The following is a 16,738-nucleotide window of genomic DNA, read 5'->3' on the forward strand; positions in this document are numbered from 1 at the left end:
ATATTATCTTATTGCCGAAGGAGTTGAGGTAAACATCCTCACTATCGGCTCACATGTAAGTAGCCTATCGCTGGTAATTCTAGTGAATTCATTTTAGCGAATTGGTTCGTCTTTTCATATTGAAAAGTTCGATTCATTCGAGTGAATCGGTTTGTCTGAAACGACTCTCTCATTTGACGCTTTAAAAAGTCCAATTCATTCTATTGAATCGGTTTCTTATATGTAGCTTTGGAAAGTTCGTCCTAAACAACCCTCTCTCACATACAGCTTTTTAAAAAACAATTCAGTCCCATTTGACGTGTATCGTTGAAAACTGATTCATTCTGGTGAATTTGTAAATGAACATATTCTAAAAAGGTTTAGCGAGTCCCTACATGGCATTTCATATTATAAATTAGTAAGGCTACTCTTTTTATTCTTCTAGAAATATCTTTTCAACTGCTGTCATTACTTAGGAGTGTTTATTCATTCAAAAACCCACATATAATTATGTATAACTTGATACGAGATTTTAGATAGATAATTATTATATAATTTGATAGAGACACCAATTAAAGGTCCACCCTATTTCACAAAGATCCACCCACATTGGCTAATTAGAGATTTCTGGCCTTGCCACTTGCCCTAAATGTATGCTCAATAGTGTAGTTTGGGAAGATTGACACTCTCCTCTTAAGCTTGCAAATATTTTAAAATAGAATGTTTTTACTGCAAATCATTTATTAGTTTCAGTGGTATAAGTTATAATAGGAAAATGTTATTGTTTAACAAGCTACCATTATCCTAAACAAACCGATCTGTGATAATGCGAGACCACATAATTGGAAAAATATAAGTTTTCTTGTTGCTAATCTGCTTATGTAACAGCCCTGCACCCAAATGTGACTAGATACAATTTGGACAGTCCAGCTGAGAATTATAGTGTTCTTTAGGTGAGGTCAGCTAAAACCTTTCTGAAACAACCACACCGTGGTGTATCTTTAATTATCAGTGCATCAGTTTATTTGTCATCACAGTACAAAAATAAATAAAAATAAGCAGGAACAAAATGCAAAAAGTTACAGCAACAGATTTGCGTCTTTTTTAAAAGAACAAAACCGTAACAGATCCGTAACAGATCCGTAACCCCTCCCTCCCTCCCACCCGCCTGTCAAACTCTAGCCCGATACTATAGAGTCCTACCCTCTAATAAGCATGGCCATGCTCTGATCCTAGAAAATCAACTTACACACATCACATTCTTCTATACAAATACACTCGTTCGCGCTCGCACACTCATGCAATCCTTTTTTGTAACACTGTTTTCAGTTCTACAAAGAATTACGCAACAGATACAGAGAGAGTTTGACAGGAGTTTAGTCTTTTACTTATCGTTTTTTTATGTGTTTTTCTTTGTTTCAAAGGACTACTCTGTGATGCAAGTGAAAAAATGGCACATTGTTGTGGGCTGGGGGCAAATAATAGCAGGCAAGCGGTGAAGAAGGGCTCACCTACTTTAGCCCCCACAACCTCAAACCCCTGCGGTCTCCTCAGACAAATCGCTCACAGAAAAGTGCAAGTCCCGTATCCAAACCTCCCCTGGCACGTTTTTGAGTAAATTATTGGCTTCCTCGACCTTTAGTCACTTAAAGCAATGCAGCAGGGCAAGCAGTCACATGGAATCCATCCATCCCACTTTCATATCATGAGAAGAACAGGCTTTTGCATGAATTAACAGAGACATAATAATGTTTGCTTATATGACTGTCACATTCTTTTTTTTTTTTGACTACAAAGAAAGAGATACATAACTACTGAAAGAAAGCATGCACAATTTAGCACTGTTGAGATGTTTTAAAGCGGGCAAATAGATCATATAACACACATTTTCCCTTGATAACCCAGATCCAGTTTGATTGATGTCATCAATGTGGCTGTAAATGTAAGTTTGTAATATTGTCTGGTACTTCAAAAACCATTCCTCTATGTAAATGTGATAGAAATCGCTGCTCATCTCCAGAAATAGACCACATCTCATCCAGTTTAATGCCTGGAGCTTGTTATCGTCTGTGTTGTCATGGGTTAATCACTCATGATTGCTTTTGCAGTGCTAATATGTAGAACATCCCAACAGTACTTCACAGAGAAATTGGTTTCAGGTATTTCATTTTGATTGAAACCGATAGTCTGTCACTATGATGAATTACCTTGGTGTTTCTCAGATCTGAAAATGGTCTGTTAGAATAGACGTTATCGCCTTGAATAATTCATTCGAATGCAAATGTGCATTAACCGTAATCTTCATTCCCACCAAAAGGTAGCCATCGATCTAAATGCTGCACTGTTTTTTTTTAACAACACATTACTAAAATCTCTAAATGCAAGAGAGAAATGTGTGAAAATAATTAATAAATAACAATAAATTACGATTCCGATAGATACTTATTAATGACAATCCTACCGTTCCAAAGTTTGCCGGCCTTTGGTATGTTTTTAGACCTACATGATTTTCATCAAAGGTATGGCACTGTTTTTGATACATTTACAGGCTTTTCTGTACAGAGCCCCCTGCTGAAACTAGTGCAAAACAAAATGACAAAACAATGGCTCATTGAAGCAGGCATAGCAAGATAAACTATTTTAACTTGATTTTTTTTTTTTTTCATATTTCATTCCCTAAACACATATGCAGTCGGCTTAAAAAAACTCAAAGTACATCATCCGGCTTGAGTGTGCATTCAGATGAATACAGTTGTTTTAAAAAAATTACGTAAACCACAGGAGAGATCTGTTTAACTCTGTATCATGGATGAAAATAGAGTAGGTCTTTCTTACAAATGTGCTGACAACCTCTCCTTTCAATGCTGGCCTCAAAGTCATTTCCCTTTATTCTTTGTGTGTGGCTTGTGAACATAAACACGTTCAACCTGACGCTCAGACGCACCTCTTCCCTTTTTGCAATTGGCTGTAACAGAATTTGCAACATCAAGGTGTTTAGCATTCAGTGAGTGTCTGGTTTCATGGACACAGGAGAACAAGTGTCTGTTGATTATGAATCAGTCTCCATTTCTATTGAGAGTGGTGGCAAGGATCTTGGTGCAAAGTGTCCAGAAGTCAGCTTGACAACAGCTGGATTCCTGTCCACATTCAAAGTTGTGTTCTTTTTGTCTCGTTGTGTCTTTTGAAGTATTTTCTGTCAGTGCTTTTAAATATTCTCTACTTAAGAGCATTTGGTCCACTCAAGTCTGGCATTTCTTTATATTCAGGTCCAAAATTGCCATTGCTAAAGGTAATGAAAGACCCACTGCTCCTTTTGAACAACATTAGCATCACCCATTGCTTCCTATAAAATGTATGAATGTGAATAATACACTGAAAGACATCTCATTATTTATTCCACCCATGTAGGAGCTACATAAATGGATAGTTCACCCAAAACCGAAAATTTTGTTATTTACTCACCCTCTAAAAGAAGAAGAGACAAAAGGAGATACTGTTTTCGCTTTAAAAATAAAGGTTCTTTATTGGTAGCTATTCTTCCATGAAGAACCTTCAACATCCATAGAAACTTTCCATTCTCCAAAAAGTTCTTTATAGTGGAAAAGAGGTCTTTAGATGTTTAAAATGTTCTTTATACTAATAGAAATTGTTCTTTAAGAATTGAAAGAACTAAAAATGGTTCTTTAATGGTATCGCTGCGAAGATCTGCTCTTGGAACCTTTATTTTTAAGAGTCTACAATGAGAGTCAATGGGGTCCAAAACAACCCTGTTGGACCCCATTGTTTCTGGACTAAGAAACACTGAGACATTTTTAAAAATGTCTTCTTCTGTATTCCAAAGGGCATAGAGGTTTGGAATAACATCAGGGTGAATAGATTTCTCAGAATTTTCATTTTTGGCTGAACTACCCCTGGAAAAAAATGCCAGACGAGAGTGACACCAAAGACATCTCCAGAGCCCCCTCACCGGTCCAGGCTGATGAGCAGACGACTCCTCTCCTCCTCCTTCTGGCTCTCGTTTTTGAGGTCTGCAAAGACCTGGGTGAAATAGTGAGGATCCGAGTTGATCTGCAGCATCTTGGCACTCATCATGTTGATGATGGACAGGCAGCGGTCCCAGAATGTCTCTTTGGAGGTCTCCACCAGGAATGGCTTGAGAGGGTATGAGATTTCATTGCCCATGTAAGAGTAAGACAGGTAGAGGCAGGTCAGCAGCACGGCCTGCAGCTCGTGCTCCGTAGCCACTTCAGAGGAGACCACGTCGCGGCAGAGCATGTAGACGAAAACCACGTTGGCTGGAGTGATGAAGCCCTGGTCCTGCCAGCCCTGGAGCAGCAGAGAACGATCCACACTACGGAGCCACAGCACTGGGTCGGTGGGAGAAAGGTGCTTGAGTCGGTAGCACCTCCGGCAGAGGAACTCTCCCAAACAGCGCAGCAACTCACTGGTGGAGGCTTGGACGATCACCCTCTTGGGTGTCCCGGGAGCAACGTTGGAGTTGGAAAGAGGCGCCTTCTTGACCGAGGAAGCTGTGTTGTTGGAGTTTTTGGAGCCTTGGTTTGATGGACTCGACTGGTCCTGTGTAAAGGAGGAGAGATTTGCACAAGACTGTGACTTCTTGAGGTTCTCATTGTTGAGGTGAGAAACATTGTTCTGGTAGCCGGTATTAGGCTGCACCTTCTTAGACCCCTTTTTCTTAGCTGAGACGGCTACTATTCGTTTCCATGGCAGAACGTTGATGAGTGGGTGCCGCTTTAGGTTCTTGTCCTTGGCGTTCTTGCTGTTCTGAACCGCCATGTAGTGGCCCACGGTGGCCGGGCCATCCTCAAACAGGGCGGCCTTCCGGTAGCTGGGTGAAAGTGATAGCACGGTTCCCATGATGCTGGGAGCAGGTTATCAGAATCTCAAGGTTAGGGGTCAGCTAAAGAAGGTGCCAAACTGGAGCCCCACTGCTTCCTGAGACTAGTTCAATCTGTATTAGACATCCAAATTTAGGTTGGTGCTCTATTTAAAGAAGAATGACAATGGGATAGATGAGAGCTGTGTCACTGCAAAGCCTGTAAAACAAAAAAGGCATGTATAAATACATATACTTTAAAAAAAAATTTTTTTTTAATCAAATTGGTGCTTTCCTGACACATTTTAATATATACTTTTTAATACAGTCCTTTTAATATAGCAATGATATAAGTGTGTATTTTGATTAGCATCACAGACTTTTCATACTGCAGAACGCACAGTGTATGCAGTACAATTGTGCAAAATATAGTCTCTTCAGAATAAAAGATGCTTTATAATATAATACCTGTAAATTTTATCTTCATGATATAAATCTAATTGTTGCCTTTTTATATTTCTTGTCTTTGTTATGTTAAATTTGAGTCAATTTATCCATTTTTTCATCAACACAAATAAAGGGTTATACCTGTAGTAGTGCCCTAACAACATAATACTGCATGCTTGCCTGGCAATTAGGCATTTTGTTTTCATTAAAATAATCTTAAATTATTAATGCTATATCCAAGATGATTTGACAATGGGTTTTTCTCAGGTGTCAAATAATTATAATAATTATCTTAAGTCAAAAATGTCCATATATTATTGATATTCATGTAACCTGTTCTACACATGCAAACTTAAAATTGCTTTTTATATTTCTTGGTGGTTTAAATTTGACTATAGCACTCTACTGTTTTTTTATGTTGAAAACAGGCCTTATAAAGGTATTGTGTCATAGATTTAAGTAAGAGGCATAGATTCTTTATTCCTTGACATGCACTCACAATAATAATCAAATCATTATTTTTAAACTGCACGGTTTCCTACAATATAAACAATTGATTTGTTGTGTAGATCTACCACACTTACAATATCATAATTTACAACCCACGTTTATAAAGAAATTACACAGCAAACTCAAACCCGCCAATGAACATAAATAAAGACATCGCCATGATTGCAGATTCCACTGTTTACTGCCCTCTTGTAAATACTGACTCCATTGTATCCTCGTAAATTTGCATTTAATAGTACATTTAATATTCTCATTCCTCATTCTCATTCAATGCATGTTTGTAGATGATTTAACAAAACACACACACACACACACACAAAAAACCCATCTGTTTTGCTACTATAATGTATTTGTACGTTGCTCAAATATGTCGGCCACTGTCCAAGGTTCTGAAAATGTGTGATCCTCCCTGTGATGTTTACATGAGCACGAGAGATTACTGACACTCGTTTTCATCATCACGTCAACAAAATTAGAATATAGAAAGACAGATAAATCAACAAAATAAATGTTGACCAAGTCAGCTTACAATTCCCATAAGAATACAGTAATGTATTTAAAATACGACCAACAATCAAGCAAATATAACATCTATGAATACAGAAGCTTCGATGAAAAACAGCTCACTTACAGACATCTGCTCTCCTCCACGATGCTTTGGCAAAACAAGAGCCGCAGTAATGGCTATCTGGGTTTATCCTTGATAAACTGCGCATCAAGGAGATGCAAAATCAGCCACCCCAAGAAAAAGATTGAATATTAAGATTGTCAGGAAGCCTAAATTCCAATGGAATAATAGGCTTTTAATCAAACAAAACAACCTTCACGTCTTGTCGGAGGTCTCTGTATGTGCTCCAGTGGTCTGGGGATGCTGGGAACTGTGAAGCTGTGCTATTGGTCCACACCAGCAGATACGGGATTTAGGTTGATGTTGGCTGTCAGAGCCGCGCTCGCGCACTGCGTACTGCCGTCAGAAAACCTGTGCTAGAGCGCCTCCCTGTGCTGTGTTCTTCATTTAGGGATGCTGCTTAGCCTACTGCCCCACCTTCGCGCACTTGGCAATCACAACAAACTTTTAGACTTGGAGGTTATTTAGGTTAGTTAAAGTTAAAAATAATTAAAAATGAACAGAATAAAGAGACAGCTATGTATTTATAATTATAGCTAGGGCCTACATTTGTCTAAAATATTTTATATCGTCCTCCAGGTAAATAAACATAATTTAATGTAATATTTATGTAAATATAGCCTAGTGTATATACTTATTTACTACATAATTATTTAACTACTATTTAAGTATAACGGTCTCCTACATTATTGCTAGGACTGAGACAAGCGTTGAAAAATTGATACCCAGGTTTGTTGATAGTGTGGGGAGATTATCTGGCATTTTTTTCTGGATTTGGTCACTATTTTTATATTTTTGCTTCACCATGCAGAAAAGTCACCATAGGAATTTTTTATATAAAACATTTTTGTTAGGAACTTTTTTAAGAACTTCAAAAAACCTCATTCTTTAGGCTATATGAAGTCTTGATACATTCCCATTTATGAAAATGTTAGTTTTGAATGTTCCCTGAACATTCTTTTTTAATATGACCTTTAAAGACAACATTAAGGGGAACGTTTCATTTGATTATTTTGCAGATATAATGCAATGTTGCTTTTCGAAACCACAGACGAACATAATTATTTCAAAATGTTTCAGATGTCTTTGTGTTTTATAATATCCTTATACATGTAGGCCTGTTTAAAAAGACCAGGCAACTTTGAGTGAACGTTCTAGTGTTAGCTACTGGAAGAATGTTTGTTCATAATTTTGCCAGAACGTTAGCCAAATTACTTAATCGTTCCTTGTTAGCAGGGTATGTGTATTCATTCAGCAGAAGCACACAGATTTCACCCATAAACAGGCAGGATGGTCAATGGCATAAGGATAACCATACACTAGGCTACCTTATTTATAGCAGCATTTATTTCAGCATCGGGGTCTTTGTCACCACCTGCTGACCATTAAAATAAATAAATAAATCAATAATAACAAAAAAAAATAAATCAATAAAACTGTAGAAATTCTCTGAGCAGCATGGTAGCCTACGAAATTAAGTAGTAGTCTTAATAAAGTAATAGTAATAATAACAGAATTTAGAATAATATTGCGATATTTGAGATATAAATGTTTTAGTACTCAGTAGTGCACTAGAAAAGTAAAAGCGAAAAATACTACAAAACCCAAACTGCCACCGCAGGCACACACGCGCGTACGTATTGACGCCTTTCCGGTTGGGCTCGCAAGTGCTTGTGGGTAGTGAGATTTTTGAATAGGGAAGATGGCAGCCGTGGCAGTGGTGGAGTTTCAGAGAGCTCAGTCTCTCATCAGCACAGACAGAAACGCTTCTATTGACATTTTACATTCAATAGGTAAAACTGTCTTTAGATTCTTTGATAAAACTTTACTTTTCACTCTGCATGGCTACTTTAATGCTTCATTATTAGGAAGGCTGGGGAGCCATGAGCCGGTGCTGACTCACTGTACTGTGTGCGTGCGCGCGTCTCAAAACCCAGTGAGCTGCCTCCATAGGCAGCATATTTGGACCTTATTGCCGCGTTCGGAAGTTCGAATCGAGCATAGAACAAAGACAGCTGTTTGGGCTTCTTGTGCGTGCTTTAACATTTGAACCGAACGTTCGAACGCACCTCCGATTCGCTAAAAACTGTCTAACTAGGCAGCTCACAACGTTTTGAGACACAACCAGTGTGTACGGACAGTTAGCCTGCAATATTAGCCACCCTTCCAGGCCAAGGCACATTTTATCACATATAGTTGGGAATTATTTTAATTTTGTATTATTAATTATAGCTCCACTGATGACAATTTATTTTGAGATTGGCGTATTTTGACAATCTTAACTTTATTGACGTTTTTCATACCAACCTTAAAGCAAGCTTTGACATTTCTGTTTTTGCTGTCGTGACATTAACTGAGATTTGTTTCTTTCTCTGTTTGTCTGCTGAAATCATAATTATTTTTTATTAAATAAATGGGCTTGCTAATTAGGGCATAACGAGCAGTCTTAGATTAAATAACTAGTTTGGTAGAGTTAAAGCGGTTGTTTTTTGACTAATTAAAACTTGTGCCGATTATGTGCCATCTTATGTTTGTTTTTGTCGTCTCCAAAACCTGTTAAGTTTCTTTCATGTCAACCTGATTCTTGTTTTCGTCTTTTTCTTATGAGTAACATAATGACAAGTTGGTTTCAAATTTAGATTAAATGAGATAATTAGGAATAGGAACTTGGTTATTATTACGCAAGTTACTCTTAAAGGTTAAATTTATACTTTTAGACTTTAAAGTATTCAACCCAGATAAATGCACAGAGACAGCTATAAGCAAGCAATTTGTAGGTTGATTTTCCCGAAAAACACCGACGTTGTCAAAACATTACTTTTATTTTGAGCACCCTGACAAGCCCAACAATGACACAGCCAATAGCAGGAGTTTGGGGGCGGGAATATGTGTTGTTCTACCAATGGCTGATGGGGGGAGTGTTCAGGGAAAGCTGTTGAAAGTCATTAGAAGGGTCAGCAGAAATTACACACTTTATCTATAAAGGTAAATTCACTAATTAGCTTTTTCCCCCTCAATTAAACAGCTATTTTGATACATATAATTAAAATCGTTTACACTCACATGAGATTATTAAGACATAAATGGTTGCTTACTTGTTTCTTGAATGTGCTATTTACAAATGTTTTAAATTTACATCAGTTATACATACAGTCATTATCTAACACACTTGATGTATTTTTGTTTGTCATTTAAAATGTTGTATTATATTACTAATTTTGTATTTACTATTTAATAATTTTAATTGCAACAGCAGCATACGTTATATTAAATAATAAAATATTTACAATATTCAGGTCAATTCATTTATATTGATGGGAGAGTTTATAAAAGGTTGTTGGCCTTAGTTACTAAACTTTGTATTCTCACTTTGTCTGGATTTTTCAGTGAGACGAGATGTCCAGGAAGATGATGAAGAGGCGGTTCGTGTCAAGGAGCAGAGCATCCTGGAGTTGGGCACTCTCCTGGCGAAGACGGGACAAGCTGCAGGTTGGGATCAACATTCTGGGGGGATGCTGTTCCTGCTATAGAAATGTTTTACTTTGTTGTGACACATCATTATCATTGCATGTTACTTTAGAGCTTGGTGGCCTGCTGAAATTTGTAAGGCCTTTCCTGATCTCCATAAGCAAGGCAAAGGCAGCACGGTTGGTGCGCTCTCTCCTGGATCTATTTCTGGACATGGAGGCTGCCACGGGCCAGGAGGTTGAGCTGTGCCTGGAATGCATCGAATGGGCTAAAGCTGAGAAAAGAACCTTCCTCAGACAAGCCCTAGAGGTAAACTAAATTTGCATAAACAGCTTTGGACTGTCATCTCAATCAGCCAATAATTAATCATGGATCAGTAATTAATATAAAATGGGTAGTTCCAACTAAGATCTGAGTGGATGCCATAAAAGAACCTATTTATGCTGAACTGAACTGATATCAGGTGAATTGTATATTACTACGCCAAATTAATATAAAACCTTAAAACGGTGAGCTTATAAAAGCAATAAGCCACTCCATGTGTTTCATTGTTTTTGCCACAGCTTTTCATTGTCTAATAATAAAACAAAGTAAATCTGTAATTTTTGTCCTTTTGTGGCTTGCTACTTTTATTATGCCGTTATAATAACAGTCATTTTTTTTTATTTCTTAATTTATACATTAAAATTACTAGCAGTAGACAGCAAAAGAGTTAATCATTATTCCATATGTTTTTCCCCTCTCTTACATCTCACCAAGGCTGAACTTTTGATAGAAAAATACAGTAAAAGCAGTAATTTTGTGAAATATTATTTTATCTTAAAATGTACAGATTGTAATATGTCATTTATTCCTGTGATGGAAGTCTTCAGTGTCACACCATCCTTCAGAAATCATTCTAATATGCTGATTTGTTGCTCAAAAACATTTCTTATTATCAATGTTGAAAACAGTTGTGTTGCTTAATATTTTTGTGGAAACCATGAAACTTTTTTTCAGGATTCTTTGATTAATAGAAGGTTTAAAAGAACATTTATTTTAAATTGAATAATAATATTGCTATCATGACATTTAAAAATATTCTTAACTAAATTAATTAATTTAATTAACTAGCAGTAGACAACAATATAGTTTATCATTATTCCTTCTTTTTTTTTCATCAGGCTCGACTCATTTCACTCTACTTTGACACAATGAGATATCAGGAAGCCCTTCATTTGGGTAAGAATGATGTAGAAAAATAAATGTGTACATGTAGTGGGATTCAAACATCTGAGCCAAATACTAAGAAATTCTGAAAATCAAATTTTTTTTTTTTTTTACTTTTTTGCACAAATTACGATTTGCAATTTTAATTAGAAAATTGCAAAATAAAAGCATCCTCACTAGTGTACTCTGTCGTTTGGATCCCTCTGTGTTTTTGTTGTACACTCTAGTACTTTTGATGTGCTTGAAACTTTAAGATGACAATCTCTGTTCTTTCTCTTTAGGTTCCCAATTGCTACAGGAGCTGAAGAAGATGGATGATAAAGCTCTGCTGGTGGAGGTTCAGCTGCTGGAGAGTAAAACCTTCCACGCTCTCAGCAACCTTCCCAAAGCCAGGGCTGCCCTCACCTCAGCCAGAACCACCGCCAATGCCATTTACTGTCCCCCAAAGCTCCAAGCGGCTCTTGATATGCAGTCAGGCAAGTCTCACTTCTCAGTTTAGTGATTTGCAAGTGCGTTTGAAATCGGAAGTGTGTTTCTTATTGCTATGTGACCGTTTCACCCTTGTACTCCAGGTATCATCCATGAACCTTATAAATGTCTTTACTGTCACTTTTGATCAATACAATGCATCCCTGCTGAATAAAAGTATTAATTTCTTTTCTTCCAGGCCAGAGGAGGTACAGGCCTTGATCAGTGGCAAACTGGCTCTGCGATATGCAGGGCGACAGGTGAGGTTTTTATAGATGAAATTACTACTTCTAAACAAATGCTCTGCAGCAGCACTTCACGGTTCTTTGTGCGCCATGCTTTTATGTTTGCTTTTAACAACCTGCTACACATTTGACTTTTTTTTTCTGAGCAAGTGCTCATTTATAGTTGTGCCCTGTAATTTTTTCTCCATCAGACCGATGCACTGAGATGTATAGCACAAGCCAGCAAGAACAGATCATTAGCAGATTTTGAAAAGGTGAGATTTTGACTGTCTGTATACATTTTTAATTGAAGTCTTTGATGTCATGCTCAGCTTTCTGCTTGCTCTTTCACACATGAAGGCCCTGACAGAGTACACTAAAGAGCTGAGGGACGACCCCATCATCAACACACATTTGGCCAAGCTTTATGACAATTTGCTGGAACAGAATCTCATTCGGGTCATTGAGCCCTTTTCCAGAGTACAGGTAGTGTGTGCATGGATGTTTTCATCCTAAAGTGTATCTTTTTTTTTTTTTTTAATGTTATGTTTTTGAAGACTTAATTTACAAAGAACCAAAGCTTACAACCTTTTTATGCCCCCATCCCCCTTTTCTCTATTTTCAAGATAACACATATAGCAGGCCTCATCAAACTTTCAAAGGTACGAACTGTTTTCTTCTGTTCATAAGCTTTTATCCAGAGGTCATGCATCACTGTTTCCAGGTCCAAATGCTCCTTCAGATGTCAAAAGCAAACAACAAATAGCTCTATTATACACTAATGGTACGCTGTAGTACTATCAAAATAAATCATGTTTTTAAAAGCTCAGCTTGAAGGTGTGATATAAATGAACTGTGCTCATAAACGGCTGTTCAGGTAGTGTTCAGAAACAGATTAGAGGCTTAGACATGGAAACAGTATTATTGGATGGTCAATATGTCATGACAAGTGGATGGTTTATAGCTTTAAAACTGTTATTAGCTTTAATCATAATGACACAGGATTGCAGCCTTCAATGCCACCACAAAATAACAACAAATTGATAAGTTATGAAATGAACATTGACTATATTACCATGTATACATGATCACTAAAATATACATCTCTTTCTGTTATTTGTTTTGTTTCCCACAGGATGATGTTGAGAGGAAACTGTCACAAATGATCCTGGACAAAAAATTTCATGGTTTGTCTTTTTTTTTTTTTATTATTATAAAATGTTATATATAATATAAATTAGTTTTTAATAATATATTTGTTTCGACTGTTGAGCATGGCATTGATAACCATGACACCACAGCACTGATTTAATTCCCTCATTTTAAAGAGGCCATATGATGCTATTTTAAAGGGTCATTATTTTGTTTTGGTTGTACTAGAATAGGTTAACGTGAAGTATGTTCTAATTGAGTTCCGGTTTGTACAATGTTTCTCCATGCCGAAAAGCCCAGAGTGCCCTGATTGGACAGCTGACCCAGTGCATTGTGATTGGCCATACATATCAAGCATGTATGACGTCCATTACCACAATCAGCGTCTGAGGCTTCCAAAGCAGTTGCAAACACAAACCGTTAATTATAGCATTGGTTTTACCATATTATTTCGAGCCCAAGTCAGATTTTGAAAATGTAGATTGTCTTAAGTAAACCGTTTCATAGTGGTAAGTTTTTATTTTGTAAAGCCTTGCCCTCTTTCTTTGCATATGACTTTGAGTGGGCATTATGCTAATTTTTCAAATTGCTATGTAGACGTTTGTGGAAGTAATATCTAGACTTCAGTCTTTTGTTTAAGCGGTGTTCTCTGTTAGAGAGAATAAATCCCCTTTGTGGGGGCCTTATACATGCCCTAATAGACACATTACACATTAAAGGAAAGTATTAAAAAGCATTAAATGGCCTCTTTAGGAGTTTATAAACCAATAATAACAGTTATTCATGACTGAAGTCACCTAATAATTTCCTGCTCCTCTACAGCATGTAACTAAATCTAATGAAAGTGGCAAAATCCCCCAAATATCTTGAATTCATTTGCCTGATGGACTTCTACTGTTACAGGCATTCTTGACCAAGGTGAAGGAGTGCTCATCATATTCGAAGAGCCCCCTGTGGACAAGACTTACGAGGCAGCTCTAGAAACCATACAGAACATGAGCAAAGTTGTGGATTCACTGTACAACAAGGCTAAGAAGTTAACATAGGTGAGGAACTTTAAAAAAATAAAATGCACACACAAATATTTTGCTCTCTAAACATCCATGTTTGTTATGAAATATGGTTAAATGTTTATCTGTAATTCTGTAATCTGAATCTGTTTGATTTTCTAAGTGTATCTTCATGTTTCTTTCCCGCAGAGTAAGCGTCAGAGGCTGCTGCTGCGTGAAATGGTTGTATGCGTGTGAGTTTGCCTGTGTGTATGTGTGTATGGCCAACATGTGGAACTTTTTTCTCACAGCAAAAAGGGACAACATTGAGCAAGATCTACTTGTTCCCCAGTTGAAAGTTTTTAATGTTTCTTTTCTTTCAAGTGGACAATTTCATCTTTCTGATCCTCTGAATTTTTGTTCTTCTCTGTATCTCTCAACGGCCAACACAGGCCATCAGGGAATGTTGTACAACTACAATAAAATCCTAAAATGTCATATAGAACTGTATAGCTCTTCTACATTGAAAGTTTTTTAATTACAGCAACTTTGTGATACAGACTCTTGGGTTTCGGTTATCTGCGGTTCATCGGTTGTTTGCAGTAGTGCATATCTTTTTCCTTTTTTCTTCATTTTATGGATGCACATTCTAAATGATTGTTAATAGATGAGAGATTCAAAAGAACTTGGCTGTAAGGAAGAGGCTCTGTAATAAGCACAGTTGCCAATCATATTACCACACACACTAGAAAATTATTTTCTAAGTTCGTACGATCGAGTATTGTTTTCCGTTTACTTTTTGCATTATACCGTCTTTACAGTTTTGTATTTACAGTGTACTGTTTGCCAAGTAGGGTGGTTATATTAAACGGCCCAATCCTACAAAGGTTTTAGTCCTCTTTGATTAAAATAACCTTTTCCCCAACACACATTTATGTCTGCACTGAAGTTTATTCTTTTTTGTTCATTTGTTTGTTGTTTTTTCTGATCTTTTCAGATCAGTATCTCAATGCAAACTCCATTTCTAGTTTGCCGGCAGTAGACTATTGTATAAGTTAAATACCATCAATATTGTTTTAAAATTCAATGTTTTGTACATTTTTTTTTAAAACTCATTGTTTTCCTGTAAATGTATACGTTCACACATCCTTTGGAAAAAATAATTTATGTTTTCATTTATTCTGTTTAGTGTGCAATTATAAATATTCAACAACAAAAAAGTAAATTCTTGTGGGAGAATGATATTTTTAAATGACTTTTTGAAGTCCAGTGTTGATTTGAGAGCTTCCTGCATGTGATTGTGATTGAGTTGTAGTGACGATTTAGCATTGATCATTGACATTGAGAATTTAGTGAGACATTAAACACTTTGGAAAGTGTTTTTTTTTTTTTTTTTGAAAAATAAAATATTACATGAAAACCACAAACTCCTGAAATATTTATTTTTTTAACTTTCGAATATAGATTCAGTAATTCGAATCAATTATATGAATAACTGTTACACTTTACATCCAGTAGCATCCAGAAATAACATTTGAAATATTGTTCTGTCTAAAAGACTTTTATTTTGACACACTAAATGTCCAGTGTTTGACACGACGTTCTTGTATATGGCGAGAAGGGTGCAGTTTCAGGACCGCATTTCTGGGACCCTGGTGGTTTAGTTTGTAGTAATGTTTGTACATTGTTGTTAAAGATACTGAATCTCAGGAACATTTTTTTTATTTCAATTGTGATTTTTGATTTATAAATGCATCAGATGTTAATTACAAAGTGTGTAATACCTGCTTTGAGTTAACAATTTTAAATTTAAATGAATTTACACTTAAAATATAAATGAAAAATGTATTTCAGTCTTTAAACAACTGAAAAAGTGGAGTACCTTAAGTCTTAGTTTCTTGAAATATACTGTAAATTGATTAGCCCCCTTAAGTTTAACTAGCTCATTATCAGGTATAATAAAGATGGAATCAAATGAAATCAGCATTTGCAGTCACTAAATTAAGAAGGCAAACCGCTGACCATGCCTTTCAAACATCAACCAGATTAATCTAAAGTACTGCCAAAAGGACAGGCTAATAACACATATTGTGGTGCAACCAAGCAATGAGCCCAGTTTAATTACGAAAGATGATTTATACTTAACTAATATGCTAAAACAATAAGTATCAAACAAGTTTTCACACTAATACTGTAAGCTACAGGTAAATCTGACACATCTCACATCAACATGCTTTTATCATCTTTTTAAGTTTAATTAATGTGCTGGCTAGATTTACTTATTGTAGTCATTATGTCAACAAGGTTTAGCTTAATTAAATCATGGCCACGAATTAAAAACATCGTAATAATCAATAAAACTAGCAATCGGGAATTCATTATTATTTCTTAGCAGTTATCACGTTGGCTACGTAAATTTGGCATCGTTTTAAAGTTATAAAATAAAACTTAATTGAAAATCGGCAAAGTTACTCACTCTGATTGCTGTCCATGTCGTCCATCTTTAGTGATCCAAGTAACCGGCGAAATGCTTCAAAGTATAAAACATATAAATCAAAGTATATGTTTCAGTCCTGTCACTTTTTTTTTACATACTTTTACACTTTTTCTGCTGTTCGAAAAATCTTTCTTTTCGCTATTACCACAAAGCTACGAATCTGAGTGCAGGAGCTGTACGTTACCATAGAGATCTGGCGAGCCACATTATTTTTGTCAAAGAGCCAGGTGTGGCTCGCGAGCCATAGGTTCCCGACCTCTGCAGTAGACACACACTGAATGAAACGAAACCATACATATTGATGCACGCATGCAGGTATAATTAATAAAC

General features: G+C 36.4%; 2 protein-coding genes across 2 annotated transcripts; one reads left to right on the forward strand and one right to left on the reverse strand.

The window, feature by feature from the left end:
- Positions 1-3,624: 3,624 nt before the first annotated feature.
- LOC107754098 (cyclin-dependent kinase 5 activator 1-like) lies at positions 3,625-6,642 on the reverse strand. Its single transcript, XM_016570419.1, has 2 exons — positions 6,405-6,642; positions 3,625-5,036 (listed from the first exon to the last, which is right to left on the reverse strand). The coding sequence occupies exon 2, from the start codon at positions 4,855-4,857 to the stop codon at positions 3,943-3,945; it is 915 nt and encodes a 304-aa protein (XP_016425905.1). The 5' UTR covers positions 4,858-5,036; positions 6,405-6,642; the 3' UTR covers positions 3,625-3,942.
- Positions 6,643-8,082: 1,440 nt separating this feature from the next.
- Positions 8,083-15,007, forward strand: LOC107754111 (26S proteasome non-ATPase regulatory subunit 11B-like). The gene is made up of 12 exons (XM_016570432.1): positions 8,083-8,194; positions 9,789-9,890; positions 9,982-10,178; positions 11,033-11,090; positions 11,360-11,554; positions 11,751-11,806; positions 11,983-12,045; positions 12,131-12,256; positions 12,397-12,432; positions 12,906-12,957; positions 13,826-13,968; positions 14,122-15,007. The coding sequence occupies exons 1-11, from the start codon at positions 8,104-8,106 to the stop codon at positions 13,966-13,968; spliced, it is 1,119 nt and encodes a 372-aa protein (XP_016425918.1). The 5' UTR covers positions 8,083-8,103; the 3' UTR covers positions 14,122-15,007.
- The last annotated feature ends 1,731 nt before the right edge of the window (positions 15,008-16,738 follow it).

This window comes from Sinocyclocheilus rhinocerous, unplaced genomic scaffold, assembly GCF_001515625.1.
Source record: "Sinocyclocheilus rhinocerous isolate Xijiao unplaced genomic scaffold, SAMN03320098_v1.1 scaffold502, whole genome shotgun sequence".
NCBI classification, from domain to species: domain Eukaryota; kingdom Metazoa; phylum Chordata; class Actinopteri; order Cypriniformes; family Cyprinidae; genus Sinocyclocheilus; species Sinocyclocheilus rhinocerous.

Coding starts and splice junctions, on each gene's coding strand:
- LOC107754098 (XM_016570419.1), bottom strand. CDS start 4,857: ATGGGAACCGTGCTATCACTTTCACCCAGCTACCGGAAGGCCGCCCTG.
- LOC107754111 (XM_016570432.1), top strand. CDS start 8,104: ATGGCAGCCGTGGCAGTGGTGGAGTTTCAGAGAGCTCAGTCTCTCATC. Junction 9,891..9,981: donor GAAGACGGGACAAGCTGCAG/GTTGGGATCAAC, acceptor ATGTTACTTTAG/AGCTTGGTGGCCTGCTGAAA. Junction 12,958..13,825: donor CCTGGACAAAAAATTTCATG/GTTTGTCTTTTT, acceptor CTACTGTTACAG/GCATTCTTGACCAAGGTGAA.